Genomic DNA, 13,730 nt, shown 5'->3' with positions numbered 1-13,730 from the left:
TGTGTACGTTCTCCTTCTACAAATATTATAAATTAAAGCCCTTCACTGTTTTTTGTGCCTGTATATGGACACTAATCTCAGGAACTGCTATAGATGTTTTCATTCAGTTTTTACTGATAGATACATTGATTAATGAGGAAGGTTCGCATATATAAATTATAAGTAGTTGGTGCAAATTGGCTAAACTATAATGGTTAGTCCCCCCCCCCCCTATATTTTTCTCTCAATATTCGAAGGCTACTGTTGGGAATACTTCATGGATTTCGATACTTGCAGTGGGCTAGCACTACCACCCAAACCACACATGACCGAACCACCCGAAAGACATATGACCGGCCATGGAGGCCACTGCACAACTCACATTATTAGTGGCTTTTTAGATGCTACAGACACAAGTGGCATGTACCATTTAAATTGTGTAATGTACATGAAAGTGATCAATGAACAAATCACTGCCATGCCAGCCAAGTCGTCCAGCTGTAAATACTTAGTGTTGCCCAAGTGCAGCTGGGACAGGTCACTAGTATATTTTATCTTTGCCCTTTCTCTTCTTTTCTCTTGGTTTTGAATTTTTTTTTTAAATTAATATGTTCTTTCTTTCCAAAATATGATTTGAAAGTTTTAGTTCTTTTGTAAATTACAAATTATGCAATAATGATAGCAAAGAGAATCCTTAAAAAGAAAGTGTGAAGTTTGTTCCTGAGCAACTTAATGCGTAATCGGCTTTTCTATGCAAAAGTCGAAGTGCTCAATGGAACATGTATTCTGCCAGGTAACCCATGAAATGTTAGTTTCATAGCAGTGAAATTTATAACCGTGCTTGCCAGAAGTATTCAGCCGCTGCAATCTATGCTGTGCACTTAGGATCCTGCCTAATCACACCTTTGGAAACAAACAGCAGTATAATATGTGTAAGACTAGCTTTTCTTGTAGCTGTACTACATGTATATTAATTTAAACCATTAACTTTTTTATTTGTGTGTTCACGTTACTTAACAATGTGTTGCTGCTGGTTGATTACATCATGCAACCTATGCCCTGAATATCTGTTGTCATTGACTGGCGAGTTTTACAGCTCTGAGCTGGGTATAGTTTATTTTCATCCAGGAAAAAGTGTATTTAGACCCAAAAAGAATTTTATTTTTAACAGGGAGATCTGGGAATTTTTTATTCTCATCCATGTTTACACCCTGCAATGACTGTGTCTCTCTCTCTCTCTCTCTCTCTCTCTCTCACTCACTCACTCTCTCACTCTCATGTTCCTGTTTTACTGTTATTTTGTTTGACCTGTGGTTTGCTCTCTCCTTGCTTCAGCATCATACCAAATATGGTCAGCATTATCGGACAAACTTAAACCCGAGGTACATGAATAACAATGATTATTTTTGTCACAAGCTTTGACATTGTTGCAAATAAAACTGTGACCCGTATATACAATAAGTTTCCTTTAATTTACGCCTGTGGTCACAAACTTTTTAACAGATTACCGGTTTCGGTCTATAATGACCATCACCAGATTTGTTTTATAAAAACGAAGTCCTAATGTGCTGCAGCCTTAGCAGCATCGTCAAACGTTAAATGCAAAATCACCACCAGCATCGTCAAATATATATAAATATTATCATATGCATGAGTCATGTTGTCAGTAGCACTTTTTTTTTAACAGTAGTGCTACTTACAACATGACTCATACATATGATGTTATTTATATATATTTGACGATGCTGGTGCTGAATTTGCATTTAACATTTGACTATGCCACTAAGGCTGCAGTACATTACGACTTTGTTTTTATAAATCAGATCTGATGATGGTCATTATAGACCGAAACCGGTAATCTGCTAACAAAAAGTTTGTGACCGTAGATGTAAATTAAAGGAAAGATTATTTTTGTAACCATGAGACATGTTCTCTCTATATCCTCCTTCCTCTTCTTCATGTATCAGTCAAGTAAATGTAGTTTCATGGATAGGCATCATTGAATGAAACAGTTTCTAATTGAATCTGGTTATATTATATCATCATTTCATAAATATACTTCCTATGTAGAGCTAAAATTCAGTCCACTTGGATACACAAATAGTATTCACATATTTATGTCTCAAGTTAGTCATTACTTCATTAAATTCCACACGGTTGCTTTGAATAAAGAAAATACTGACTCAAGTGGAATAATACTACATCAAATAAATTCTTTGCAAGACTGTTCACATCAATGGGGTATCCCTCGTCTCATAAATATTCACTCCATGTGTTCTCTCTCCACATACTGACTGCTTGCATACCATTTTAGCAGATGCTGAAAAGCTTACTATACACCCTAACTTTCAGGGAATCTGCACACGGACAGTGGTCTTTGGTTCATAGAGATAGGTAAGGGTAAAATTCACTATCTGTCCCCTCATGAGAGGTGAAGAGGGTTGTGAGGATGTGCTGAATAAACAGTTTGAAAGTTTAAGCAATTTCCTACGTATTCTATATGCTTGCCGGCTACTCAGCACCACCTCTATTTAGTGAGCAGTGTTAGATACTTACGTATGTATATCAGATAATTAAGTCTTTTCTTTTTAAGTCCTTTCAGTTTACTTAGGAAGAGCATTGACTTTGAACATGTTGTAGAGCTGAATAGACATTCAGCTAATAGGTACTTCTGCTGGTTGACAGTAATTCAAATGATAGTGATGGATCAAATGGATGCTGAGTGACTGTAAAAAGATAATGTAACAAATATAAGTACTTACATGACAAAAAGAAAAATGCTTTCCATATTAAAATGTGGGACTGTGGAAACGAAACAAGTAAATAGAAAGAAGAAAAACAGGATGTAAATGTAAAATTTGATCTGTGTGGAAGACAGTGATAGGTGTCCCTTCCTACCTGTATGTAATGGTGCTTCTGTTAGCAAAACTTAATTCAGTCAGTTAAATGTTGAGATAAGAGTTGTAAACATCTTTCGAAATTTTTGGATTGTGATCACTAAATCTATAGGTTATTTGTTTCTTAAAGTGACTTAACAGTTCTATGATTTGCTTTACTGTACGTAGTTCTCATAATATTCAGTGAAGTTTTTATTTATGTATTTTATGTCTTCTATTTCATCATTGTTTCATATGATGTTGTTTCCATCAAGCAGAATATTGAATGTGACATTAATCATTCTTTTAACTCTTACATTTCCTTACAGAGTAAAAGTAATTGAGAACTTCGATTAATTTGTTGCAGATATTTGGCTACAGCTGGTGTGTTTATTAGAAGGAGTAAGAGTCAGCAGTGCTGCAATAAAGAATGTTTTGGAGTTCACACATTATGACATTCGGAAGTCTATGATGCTTTTGCAGTTTTGGGTTCTTTCAGGAGGAGAAAATTTTCCATTTAATTGTGTTAGTAATGATGATTCGTTGCATCGAGTGGTTTGCAGTGAAAGTGCTGATAATTCAAACCTTAGCTGGAGCTCATTAAGTGAAGAAGTAACAATACCAGAAGAGAGTGCGAATTGTACTTGTTTATTCACAAACTGCAATAACTATTTGTCCCAGGAACTGAATATACCTTTCCCTCTGAATCTCTGTGGCGTGTGGTGGAATTTAGCACCTCTGCTTGGACTACCTCAGGTAAAATTAAGGGAACGTAGGGAGGTATTGCTATGTGGAAACAAACAACCAAAGAAAAAAGAATGTGACACATTTTTGTACTATGATTCAGATTCAACAGATGATGATAAAGGGAAAAAAAGTTGGTTTGACGTGGCTGACAGCATTGAGGATGACAAACATGTCAGCTGTGATAGTGAATGTGTGCAAAACAGTAATATACAAACCCCTAACAAATGCAGCAGCAAAGTAATTAAAGCTATGGCGGATCTGATGGACAGCTTATCGTCTGTAGACGTAATGAATTTCACAGTTGACAAATGCAGAGGCAATTCTGGATATCAAGAACTTAAAGTGCATTGCTGGGATCAAAAGCCACAGGACAGTACCTCATTGCTGGAAGACCAAACAGCATTTTCAGCCTTGGAGCTACCATCACTTGCACACTGTTTAACTGAAAGAAGTATTGCTGCTTGCATAAAGGATCTAAATATTTTAGATCCTCAGAAATACAATCACGTTTTGCCTTCTCATGAAATTGTCAGGTATGTTTCTTAATAATTACCTTAAGAATAAGAGGAATTTTGAGGCAGTTAACTGTCCCATGAAACTATTGTGCAAGTGTTTCAGTTTTATTGTTCCTTGCATTAATTTCAGTACATAGTTCATCATATTTAATTATGTCGTTCGAAAGTTTAATATTGTCAACATTTCACTTGTGTATTTTATTTAAATATTTTTGTAGGCTTACTCTATATTTTTATCCGTATATTACATGGCAGTTTGAAGTTCGGTGTACACTTATTTTGATCCTGTTACACTGTTCTAAGAGCTATACAATCTGAGGCTGGAATACATCTACAAAGTTAGAGGGTAGTTTGAGAGTGAAATGAAATGATCGTATGGCATTGTTGGCCGGGAGGCCCCATTTGGGGGGAGTTCGCCCACTGCATTGCAAGTCCTTTTTAGTTGACGCCACTTCAGCGACTTGCGAGTCAATGATAATGAAAATGTCGATGAAGTACACACAACACTTAGTCCCCTGCCGGGAATCGAACCCGGGCCTCCTGCATGATAAGCGGTAATGCTAATGCTAATGCTACGCTACAGAGGCGGACAGTTTGAGACTGTCAAGCCAAGTCAGAAATATGCAACATCAGAGCTGTTATTGAACCCAAAGATTGTTTTGGACACTACAAGTGCCTTTACTAGACATGGTCCATAGATGTGAGATATGGACTGACAGAGTAAGTAGCTGGAATAAATGTGATAATGATAAATAGTCTGACAAGAGAGGAAGCTATAAGGTACACTGTATATCAGTGATATGTCTAAAAAAAATTGGTGGTTGATTGCATGTAGAGTAACGATGAAATCATGAGAAACGTTTAAGGTATCAAGGTAATGCAATGAGGGGTTTTAGGTAGTGACCATGGCCTGTTAGTAATGAGCATAAAAGAAAGGTGGGAGAGAAAGGAATAGAACCAAAGGTGAATAGGAAAATAAAAATTAAATTTAGAATTGTTAAATGAACATTGTTAGAGGAAAATGAAAAAACAGAAACCGTCTGGGTTTGCTGCAAATTGATGAAGAAGAATGAAGTAGTTTAGTAGCATGCTGGCAGAAGCAACAGATGTGGCGTGTAGAACAACTAGTAATTGGATGATATACGGCCAGCCGGAGTGGCCGTGCGTTTCTAGGCGCTACAGTCTGGAACCGCGAGGCCGCTACGGTCGCAGGTTCGAATCCTGCCTCGGGCATGGATGTGTGTGATGTCCTTAGGTTAGTTAGGTTTAAGTAGTTCTAAGTTCTAGGGGACTGATGACCACAGAAGTTGAGTCCCATAGTGCTCAGAGCCATTTGAACCATTTTTTGATGATATACAGAGCAATACCTTAGCAGAATTTTGAAACAAGAAAAGCTATTTTAAATTAAAGCATGTAAAGAATGATTCAATAAAATACATTGAAAGCAGGGGATGAAGGTACAAATGGTGGTTACAAAAGGAAAGAGAAAGTGGGTGGAAAAATGAACCATAATGACAGAACAGTACAGTAAAAGAAGTAAGAAAATAGTGCATGAAATGACCAGAAATAGGAGAATCGGAATGGAAGAGAAGGTAAAAATGGTTGATAAAGATGGGAACAAGATGGAGGACGTGGAGGACACCCAAAAGGCTATGGAGGACTTATTTTTATCATTTACTGAATCCAAACGGAGCAGTGGCAGAAGAGAGAAGATACTAGGATGAACTGGAAACAGGAAAAGATCTAATACGGAAAGAAGTTGTGGAAGCACTGAAGAACATAGAAGGCATCAGGGTTGGAGGAACTAAGTGGGGAAATGATTAGAACAGCAGAAGAGACGGAGTTACAGTGGCTGAATTGAGTTATGTGAATTATATGGAAGGTAAAGAAAACTGTTAGATGGGAAGAATTACTATTAATTTCTATACTTAATTGTGGCTGAGTTTCCTCCTCTTGTAACTATAATCTTCAAAAGATCCCTCAAACAATAAATCATGCTAGTGGTTGGAAGAAAGCAAAGGCAACATCCCTTTACAAGAAGGGCAGAAAAAGTGATCCACAAATCTTCCATCAAATATCTTTGACATCAGTTTATTGTAAAATACTGTAAACATATTCTAAGCTCAAACATAATGAGGTACCTCAAACAGAATGATCTACTCCATGCCAGCCAGGATGGATTCCTAAAACATTGATCATATGAAAACCAACTCGCACTTTTCTCACATGATGTACTGTGAGAGCTTTGAATCAAGGCAACTAGGTGGTTGCAGTATTTCTTGGTTTTTGAGGAGCATCTGAACTCAATACCACATTTAAGCTTATCATCAAAAGTATTATCATATGGGATATTAATTGAAATCTGTGACTGGACAGAGGTTTTTAGGTAGGGATGAAGCACTGAGTTCTCGCGAATGGAGAGTCATCAACAGATGTAGAGAGAACTTTGGGTGTGCCCCAGGGAAGTGTGTTGGGATCCTTGCTGTTCATCTTGTATATTAATGACCTTGCAGACAACAACAGTAGTCACCTCAGACTTTTCACATAAGAAGCAGTTATCCATATTGAAGAACTGTCTGAAAGAAGCTGCACAAGTATTCACTCAGATTTTGATAAGATTTGAATATGGTGCAAAGATTGGGAACTTGCTTTAAATGTTCAGAAATGTAAAATTGTGCACTTTCCAAAAAGAAATCACACAGTATCCTATAACTAATATCAGTGAATCACTGACGGAATCTGTAAACTCATACAAATACCTGGACACAGCAATTCCATCATCATCACACAAGAGCCATAGTCTCAGTTGTAGATAAAGTAGGTAACAGACTATGAGTCATTGGTAGACTACTAGTAAAATGCAAAGTCTACATACAAATCACTCATGTGATGCATCCTAGAATAATGCTCTCCTTTATGGGAGCCCACACCAAATAGGACTGACAGAGGATATTGAAAGGATACAAAGAAGGGCAGGTTTGTTCATTCCGTTGGGAGAGAGACATGAATACGCTGAAAGAACTAAAATGGCACATGAATGAAGATAGACGTGAACTATCCCTTTAAAACCTACTTATAAAGTTCATAGAACCAGCAGTAAGTGATGAATCTATGAATATATTACAACCCTCTGAGTATTGCTTCCACAAACATTGTAAAGAGAAGCTTAGGCTAATTACAGCATGCGCAGAGGTGTTGTAAGCAATCATTTTTCCGCGATCCGTATGTGAATAGTATAGGAAAAAGCACTAATAACTGTTACAATGGGACATACCCTTTGCCATGCACTTCTCAGTATGCAGAGCATAGATGTAGACGTAGAAGTACCACATCACTGTGATAACAAGTGACTTAATGTATGGCCGGCCGGAGTGGCCGCGCGGTTCTGGCGCTGCAGTCTGGAACCGCGGGACCGCTACGGTCGCAGGTTCGAATCCTGCCTCGGGCATGGATGTGTGTGATGTTCTTAGGTTAGTTAGGTTTAACTAGTTCTAAGTTCTAGGGGACTAATGACCTCAGCAGTTGAGTCCCATAGTGCTCAGAGCCATTTTTGACCTAATGTATGCTTGTCCAAACATTTCGCAATCTGCATTCCGTGACCCACAAATACACCCTGACTCATGAGGTAGTCCTGTTGTTCAGGGAACAGGCTGCCAACATGCACCAGGAGGTACCGTATTTACTCGAATCTAAGCCGCACTTTTTTTTCCGGTTTTTGTAATCCAAAAAACCTCCTGCGGCTTAGAATTGAGTACAAAGCAAGCGGGAGTTCTGGAAAAATGTTGGTGGGTGCCGCCACAACTAACTTCTGCCGTCGAATATATGTAGCGCCACACAGGCATGCTTTGTAGGCACAAAGATAAAAATCTCTGCGTCAGTAAATAAATTTAAAAAAAAAGTGGAAGACGAGCCTTTTTCCTCCGCCCAGAGTTTCGACCACTGCATTTTGGTACATTATCCAATGAAGTAAATACAAATTCTGTATTGTTGATCTTCGAATGTAGCAGCATTTCAATGTACTACGAAAATCCGACTGGCAAGACTGTTAGGGATGTTTGTCAATATGGCCAACTCTACGTTCTGAATTTTTTTCCTACCTGTGAGAAGAGATGGTTGCTAATAGGAGCTTTTATGAATTGTGAATCACATGTAGTATTCTCTTCGCCATAAGATTAATACGAATATAAACATTTTGCCATGTATTGTTTCGTGTTTGCTACTATCTCATTTAAATCCTGTCTGCCTAATAAACTACGAAACTAGAGTGAGACAACAGCAAACGCGGAAGAATATACATATCATGTCATGTTTATATTCGTATTATTCTTATGTCTGATAGTGATACAGTCAGAAATGAAGCACGGCAAGTGACTAGATTTTTAAATCTAAGATGACTCTAATTTCTGTGCAGAATGTAATGAACTAAAGAGGCACCTGCAAAGATTTTCAGACGGAGAAAAATTTTCGCTAAAATTTCGTTCAGAACATCATCTATCATACGCAGTCTATTGTTTGGTTCTTGTTGATCATTATCAAAGAAAGCAGTAGTGTAAGTAACAACAAATGTTTCGCTAATGAAACGATTCCTCTCTATTTTTTATTTGTAAGCGGCGGTAGCGCGCACAAAAGCAAGCCACGCCGCGAGCGGCGACAGGCCGTAAACACGCACCTATCAGAATGCGACAAACAATGCATGACACAGTACAGTAATGCATTTTCAGCTTAGAGTGACGTAAACACCTATAACAAAGAGAACGGCACTTATCAGATCAAAGAAAAATAAGCAATCAATTCAAACCAGACGAAGCACGTGAAAAACGAAGGATATCCGTATAAATACGGACGGAGCGCGTGACGCGTAGCAATGGCTACCTGGTAAACCTAACTGCTAAGCTTACGACTCGAACCAAACTACTGCAGCTGTATCGTCATTCATTCGACCTAAATTGTGTCTCATATTACAATTAGACGAACTTTGTTTCGATTTGGAGGTGCGACCTAAAACTTCTCTCCCCTTGAATTTCGAGTCTCAAATTTCACGTGCGTCTTAGATTCGGGAAAATTTTTTTCCTTGATTTCGAGTCTCATTTTTCAGGTACGGCTTAGATTCGAGTGCGGCTTAGAAACGAGTAAATACGGTAGTACCACTGGACTCTGTTGTTTCCAGAAACTCTCTGCACAATGGAACCTTCTAACCATTGAAACTTCACTGAGATAGTGATCCATGATTTATGGAACACTGTGATACCTTTGGGATAATCTTCAGCCTATCTGCTCCCATTATAGCTGCTTCCATTCTGTGTCCCTATTCTTCCTGTCATACCATCCCTTTTGAACCCTTCAAATTCAAAGCTTTATATGCCAGAACTCTGCTGTAGACTACTTTATACACAGACGGCACAGGAATCTAGTAGTGTCACCAAACAACCGCATCAGTGTAGAACATTCGTTACTGCATGGACATCAGAACTGTGAGAGGCAATGGCACCATATGATTGTACCAGGTGTCACTTCCTGTGCTGTAGTCGTGGTTGCCTTAGCAGTTGGGTGTGGTGTTTCTTCTCCCCCATTCTCCCCCCACAGGCAAAAACACTTGAAATTTGAACTTCTTCCATCCAACTGACACTCAGAACCATCACCATCATCCTGAAAGCACATGTGCACTATTACTGAAAACCTACCAAAGCCTTGGGCAACGGCCTTGCCGCAGTGGATACACTGAAGTTAAGTGCTGTCAGATGTGGTCGGCACTTGGATGGGTGACCGTCCAGGCCACCATGCGCTGTTGTCATTTTTCGGGGTGCACTCAGCCTCGTGATGCCAATTGAGGAGCTACTCGACTGAATAGTAGCGGCTTCGGTCAAGAATACCATCATAACGACCGGGAGAGCAGTGTGCTTGACCCCACGCCCCTCCTAACCGCATTCTCCACTGAGGATGACACGGCAGTCGGATGGTCCCGGTAGGCCACTCGTGGCCTGAAGACGGAGAGTGCTACCAAAGCCTCACATCTACAGTGCCCATGACTGTGGGACCATGACAAAAACAACATTATCCAACAGCAATACCTCAATAGTTAACTTGTATCCAATGTATTCCCATATTACTTTAATGTAAAATTAGGCCTATCCAGGAAGTAACCTATGTTACACTACACACAAAATGCTGGAATAGTTGAATTAGTTTTATTAGATAAATCTTAGTTTGGACCTTAATCTTTCTTTTCTATGTAATGATCATTCAGCTTTAAGTGCTTTTAATACATTGTGATGAGTTGACAAATTCCTCTGTATAAAACTTTGGCGCATTGACTGGCAGCCAACCTCTTGACAGCAACTTGTAAGTCCTTCATTGGACTCAAAAGTTGTGGGAGCACTGTAGATGAACTAGAGGGAATGTGGCTTTCTTGTTTCATAGCTGTTAGCACGTTGATCTCAGATTTATTGCAGCATCTGACCCCCTAACAAAGCTTCATGCAAATGGAGGTTACTTACCAGACACAGTAAAACCCTGAATTAATGATCCAGGTTTTAAGGAAATCTGGCTTATAACAAATATTTCTCCTGGTCCTGGTGAAACTCCCACAAGAACAATATTACTCAAGTACACTTTTAATGAACCCTATTTTAAGAAAAGCCCACTTTTAAGGAATAAACATGAAACATTCTGGCAATTAAGATCCAGTTTTTATGCAGGTCCTATTATGTCCATGTAAGTTTCTGATTTCTCTGTTTCACACGGGTCATACTTTGTGTTTTGTGATTGCAGTAAATGATTGTGACTGCACAAAATTGTTAATGTACACTGTGAACTTTTTTGGTCCTGTGATGTTTTCTTTGAGTATGCTTAATTTTAATTTTGTTGCTGTTAAACATTAACCATCTACTATAATGTTGCGTTCTATTACTCAAAAGTTCTTTAAACCAGCCACATACCTTGTAAGATACTCCATAAGGTTTTGGCTCGATTATATGTTTTACAGTGTGATACAGTGCAAGCACTGTTGAAAATGTAGGAGCACTGAATTTTCCTTCTCCCTTTAATCCACTGTTTGCAAGATGTCTTTATGTGAATAAAGGAAGAAAGTAGACCTTGATGACAGTGGTTGGCATTTTTTTCTGTACATCCATTGGTTGAGCCTTTTTGTATAAAAGTGTGACTCCCCTGTACTTTGTGTACTCTTTCCTTCATGCACAGGTGAGGAACCTGTGATTTTTTTAATAAAGTATTGGATGTTTTTTTGCAATGTGGGGCAGACATCTAAATTCATTCATATGGCTCCAAGAAAGTGGTCCCATTGACACTCTAAATGACAGTCTTCTATCATCAGGTGGCTACAGCCTTTTGTTTTTGTATCATCTCTCCCTTTTTGTTCAATTTTTCCATCTCAGTTGGAGGATAGTGTGTTTTCATATGGGGAAACCATTGTTTGCAGTTTTATTTGATGGTAATGGATTAATATGTAAATTAACTGTCTTTACTTTTGTTTGCTTGGAAGAGAGACTGACATTTGAATAAATACTCATGCACACATGCCTTTTCATGTGCAGGATTTAGTAAAAGTTTCAGCAGAATAGGCTTATGATGAAATAACTTTGGAGACAAACCTCTTGACAGTAAAAATAATAGACAACAATTAGGTTCATCACTTCCAAGGCTTATACAGTTTCTTCATGTCTGCATGTCGTGTTTGGGTTTTAAAATATTCTTTTATCTTCCATCCTCTGTTGTAGACAGGACATTCCCTACAGTGCACCAGATGGCTATCTGTACAATTAACCCAACAAGCACAAGATATCCATTATAGAATTTCATGTGCAAGTTTGCCACATTTTCTTCTGATTGCCTTTCCATTACGTACCAAGCTGCTGTGGCCAAAGTGTTACAATTTATTGAAGTGTAATGAGATACGAAAACAGGGATCTACTTGTACAAGAAGGAAATCTACCTTTATGTACTATGGCAACACTGATGAACTGAAAGAAAGTATTCTCCTGCTTTTGGCAGTCCATGTTTTTTATATCTTCAATTAAGGAATTTTCCCACTTCTCTTTAGTGTCAGATCACCATACACCAAAGAATGAGATAACTCCTTTACTGTAATCAGATGTGATGCGTTTATCATATTGTATATTATCCGCTCAAAGGATGCTTGTGCTCTAAAGATCCGATGTATGACTTATAACCATTTCAGTCAATACGGTACCATTGTGCAGCCTTATAATTGATTGCAGTATACTTTCTACACCTACAAACGCTTTTAGATTTTTAAATAAGGAGAGCTTTTGAAAATGTCTTCTACTCTTTTTCTATGACGATAAAAGCACATTCTACAAAACTTGACATGTTGTAATGCTATTATTTTATGCAGTTGATGATTTTTCAGTGGGACAATAAATTCAGCCAATCTTGGCTTGGTGGGTGATAGTGTCTCCTGATGGTTCACTGATACTGCAGCACACTACCGAAAGGCAAGCTGAAATAACCCCTTGTGGGCGCTGAGTACAAAAATTTGAATAAGGCCAGTTCCGGAAAAGACGTGACCTGCATCAAGTTTGTCCATGATATTTTTTTTTTTTTTTTATGTTGTGGCAAAGGAAAAAGTCACAGTCTGTGGATTTATTGTTGCCTTGAAATCTACACATAATTGTAATTTGCCTGAAGGTTTCTTTATGAACTCTAAAGGTGATGCCCACTGACTGTCTGTGACAGAGAAAATCACACCATTGTCCTGTCAAGATAGAGTTCTTACACCACCTGGTCTCTGATAGCTTGAGGGATTGGCCTTGCGTGACAAAACTATGGTTGTGCATTGTTTTTCATGGTAATCTGAGACTCAAAATTAGTAGCTTTGTGTTTGCCATCTTGAAAAATATCACTAGATTCATCACAAAGTTTAGCTACTCTGTCCACAGGCACAGAAGAGTTCACAGAGAGAACATGATCTTGAGTGTGCAACCCAAACGAATCAAAATATTCCATGGCAATAATATTTTCACTGTCACTAAATGAAACTGTTTTTGTGATAGTACGAAAAGTGGCAGGTAGGCTGCAAATATCTAGCACAGGAATGTCATGATCAGAAAGAGTTGCCTCTTGACTGATGTAGCTTATGCTTGCCTAACAGTTCATAAGTATTTCTATTCAATGAAGTCACTGATGCACCAGTGTCTAACTGCATGCATACTTCTGTAAATTGACAAAAAATTTATTGGCCTGAAGTTGAATGGAAGAAGGATCTGACTTCGTCACTACTGCCCTTGATTTGCGCTGTGCAACCTTCAAGGCAGTACATGACTTTGAAAAAACTACATGGACATTCATCGACTGAGACTTTTGAGAATGCACAGAATGCTTATTGCACTTGCGGTTTTGCAAACAGACAGCTTGAACGTGACCATTATTGCAACAATGACAGCACTGTCACAACGGGCACATTCTTGGCACTTGTGTGTTGTGAAACATTAAGGGCAAGATTTAACACTGCTACTATGCTGCCGAGCACACTGAGTCTGTTTAATGTTTATGTGCTGTGGTAAGTGAACTACAGGCACAACCTGTGTTCTGCTTCTGTGTGTTGCACAGATAGGAGTGGAATCATTTCATATGAGTC

The 13,730-nt window shown here is 38.5% G+C and overlaps 1 protein-coding gene across 3 annotated transcripts in view; it reads left to right on the top strand.

The window, feature by feature from the left end:
- Positions 1 to 13,730, top strand: part of LOC126251803 (ATPase family AAA domain-containing protein 5) — a 136,730-nt gene that overhangs the window by 117,692 nt on the left and 5,308 nt on the right. For 2 of the 3 annotated variants that reach the window (XM_049952443.1, XM_049952442.1), the window contains one exon: positions 3,223 to 4,135. In XM_049952443.1, the coding sequence (XP_049808400.1) occupies positions 3,223 to 4,135 (913 nt within the window). Of the gene's footprint in view, positions 1 to 3,222; positions 4,136 to 13,730 lie in introns of those variants that run through there. The other variant, XM_049952444.1, reaches the window with a different exon arrangement.

This window comes from Schistocerca nitens, chromosome 4, assembly GCF_023898315.1.
Source record: "Schistocerca nitens isolate TAMUIC-IGC-003100 chromosome 4, iqSchNite1.1, whole genome shotgun sequence".
Taxonomy (NCBI): domain Eukaryota; kingdom Metazoa; phylum Arthropoda; class Insecta; order Orthoptera; family Acrididae; genus Schistocerca; species Schistocerca nitens.
Note: the sequence above shows the minus strand (reverse complement) of the source record. Positions and strands in the feature narration are given on the sequence as shown.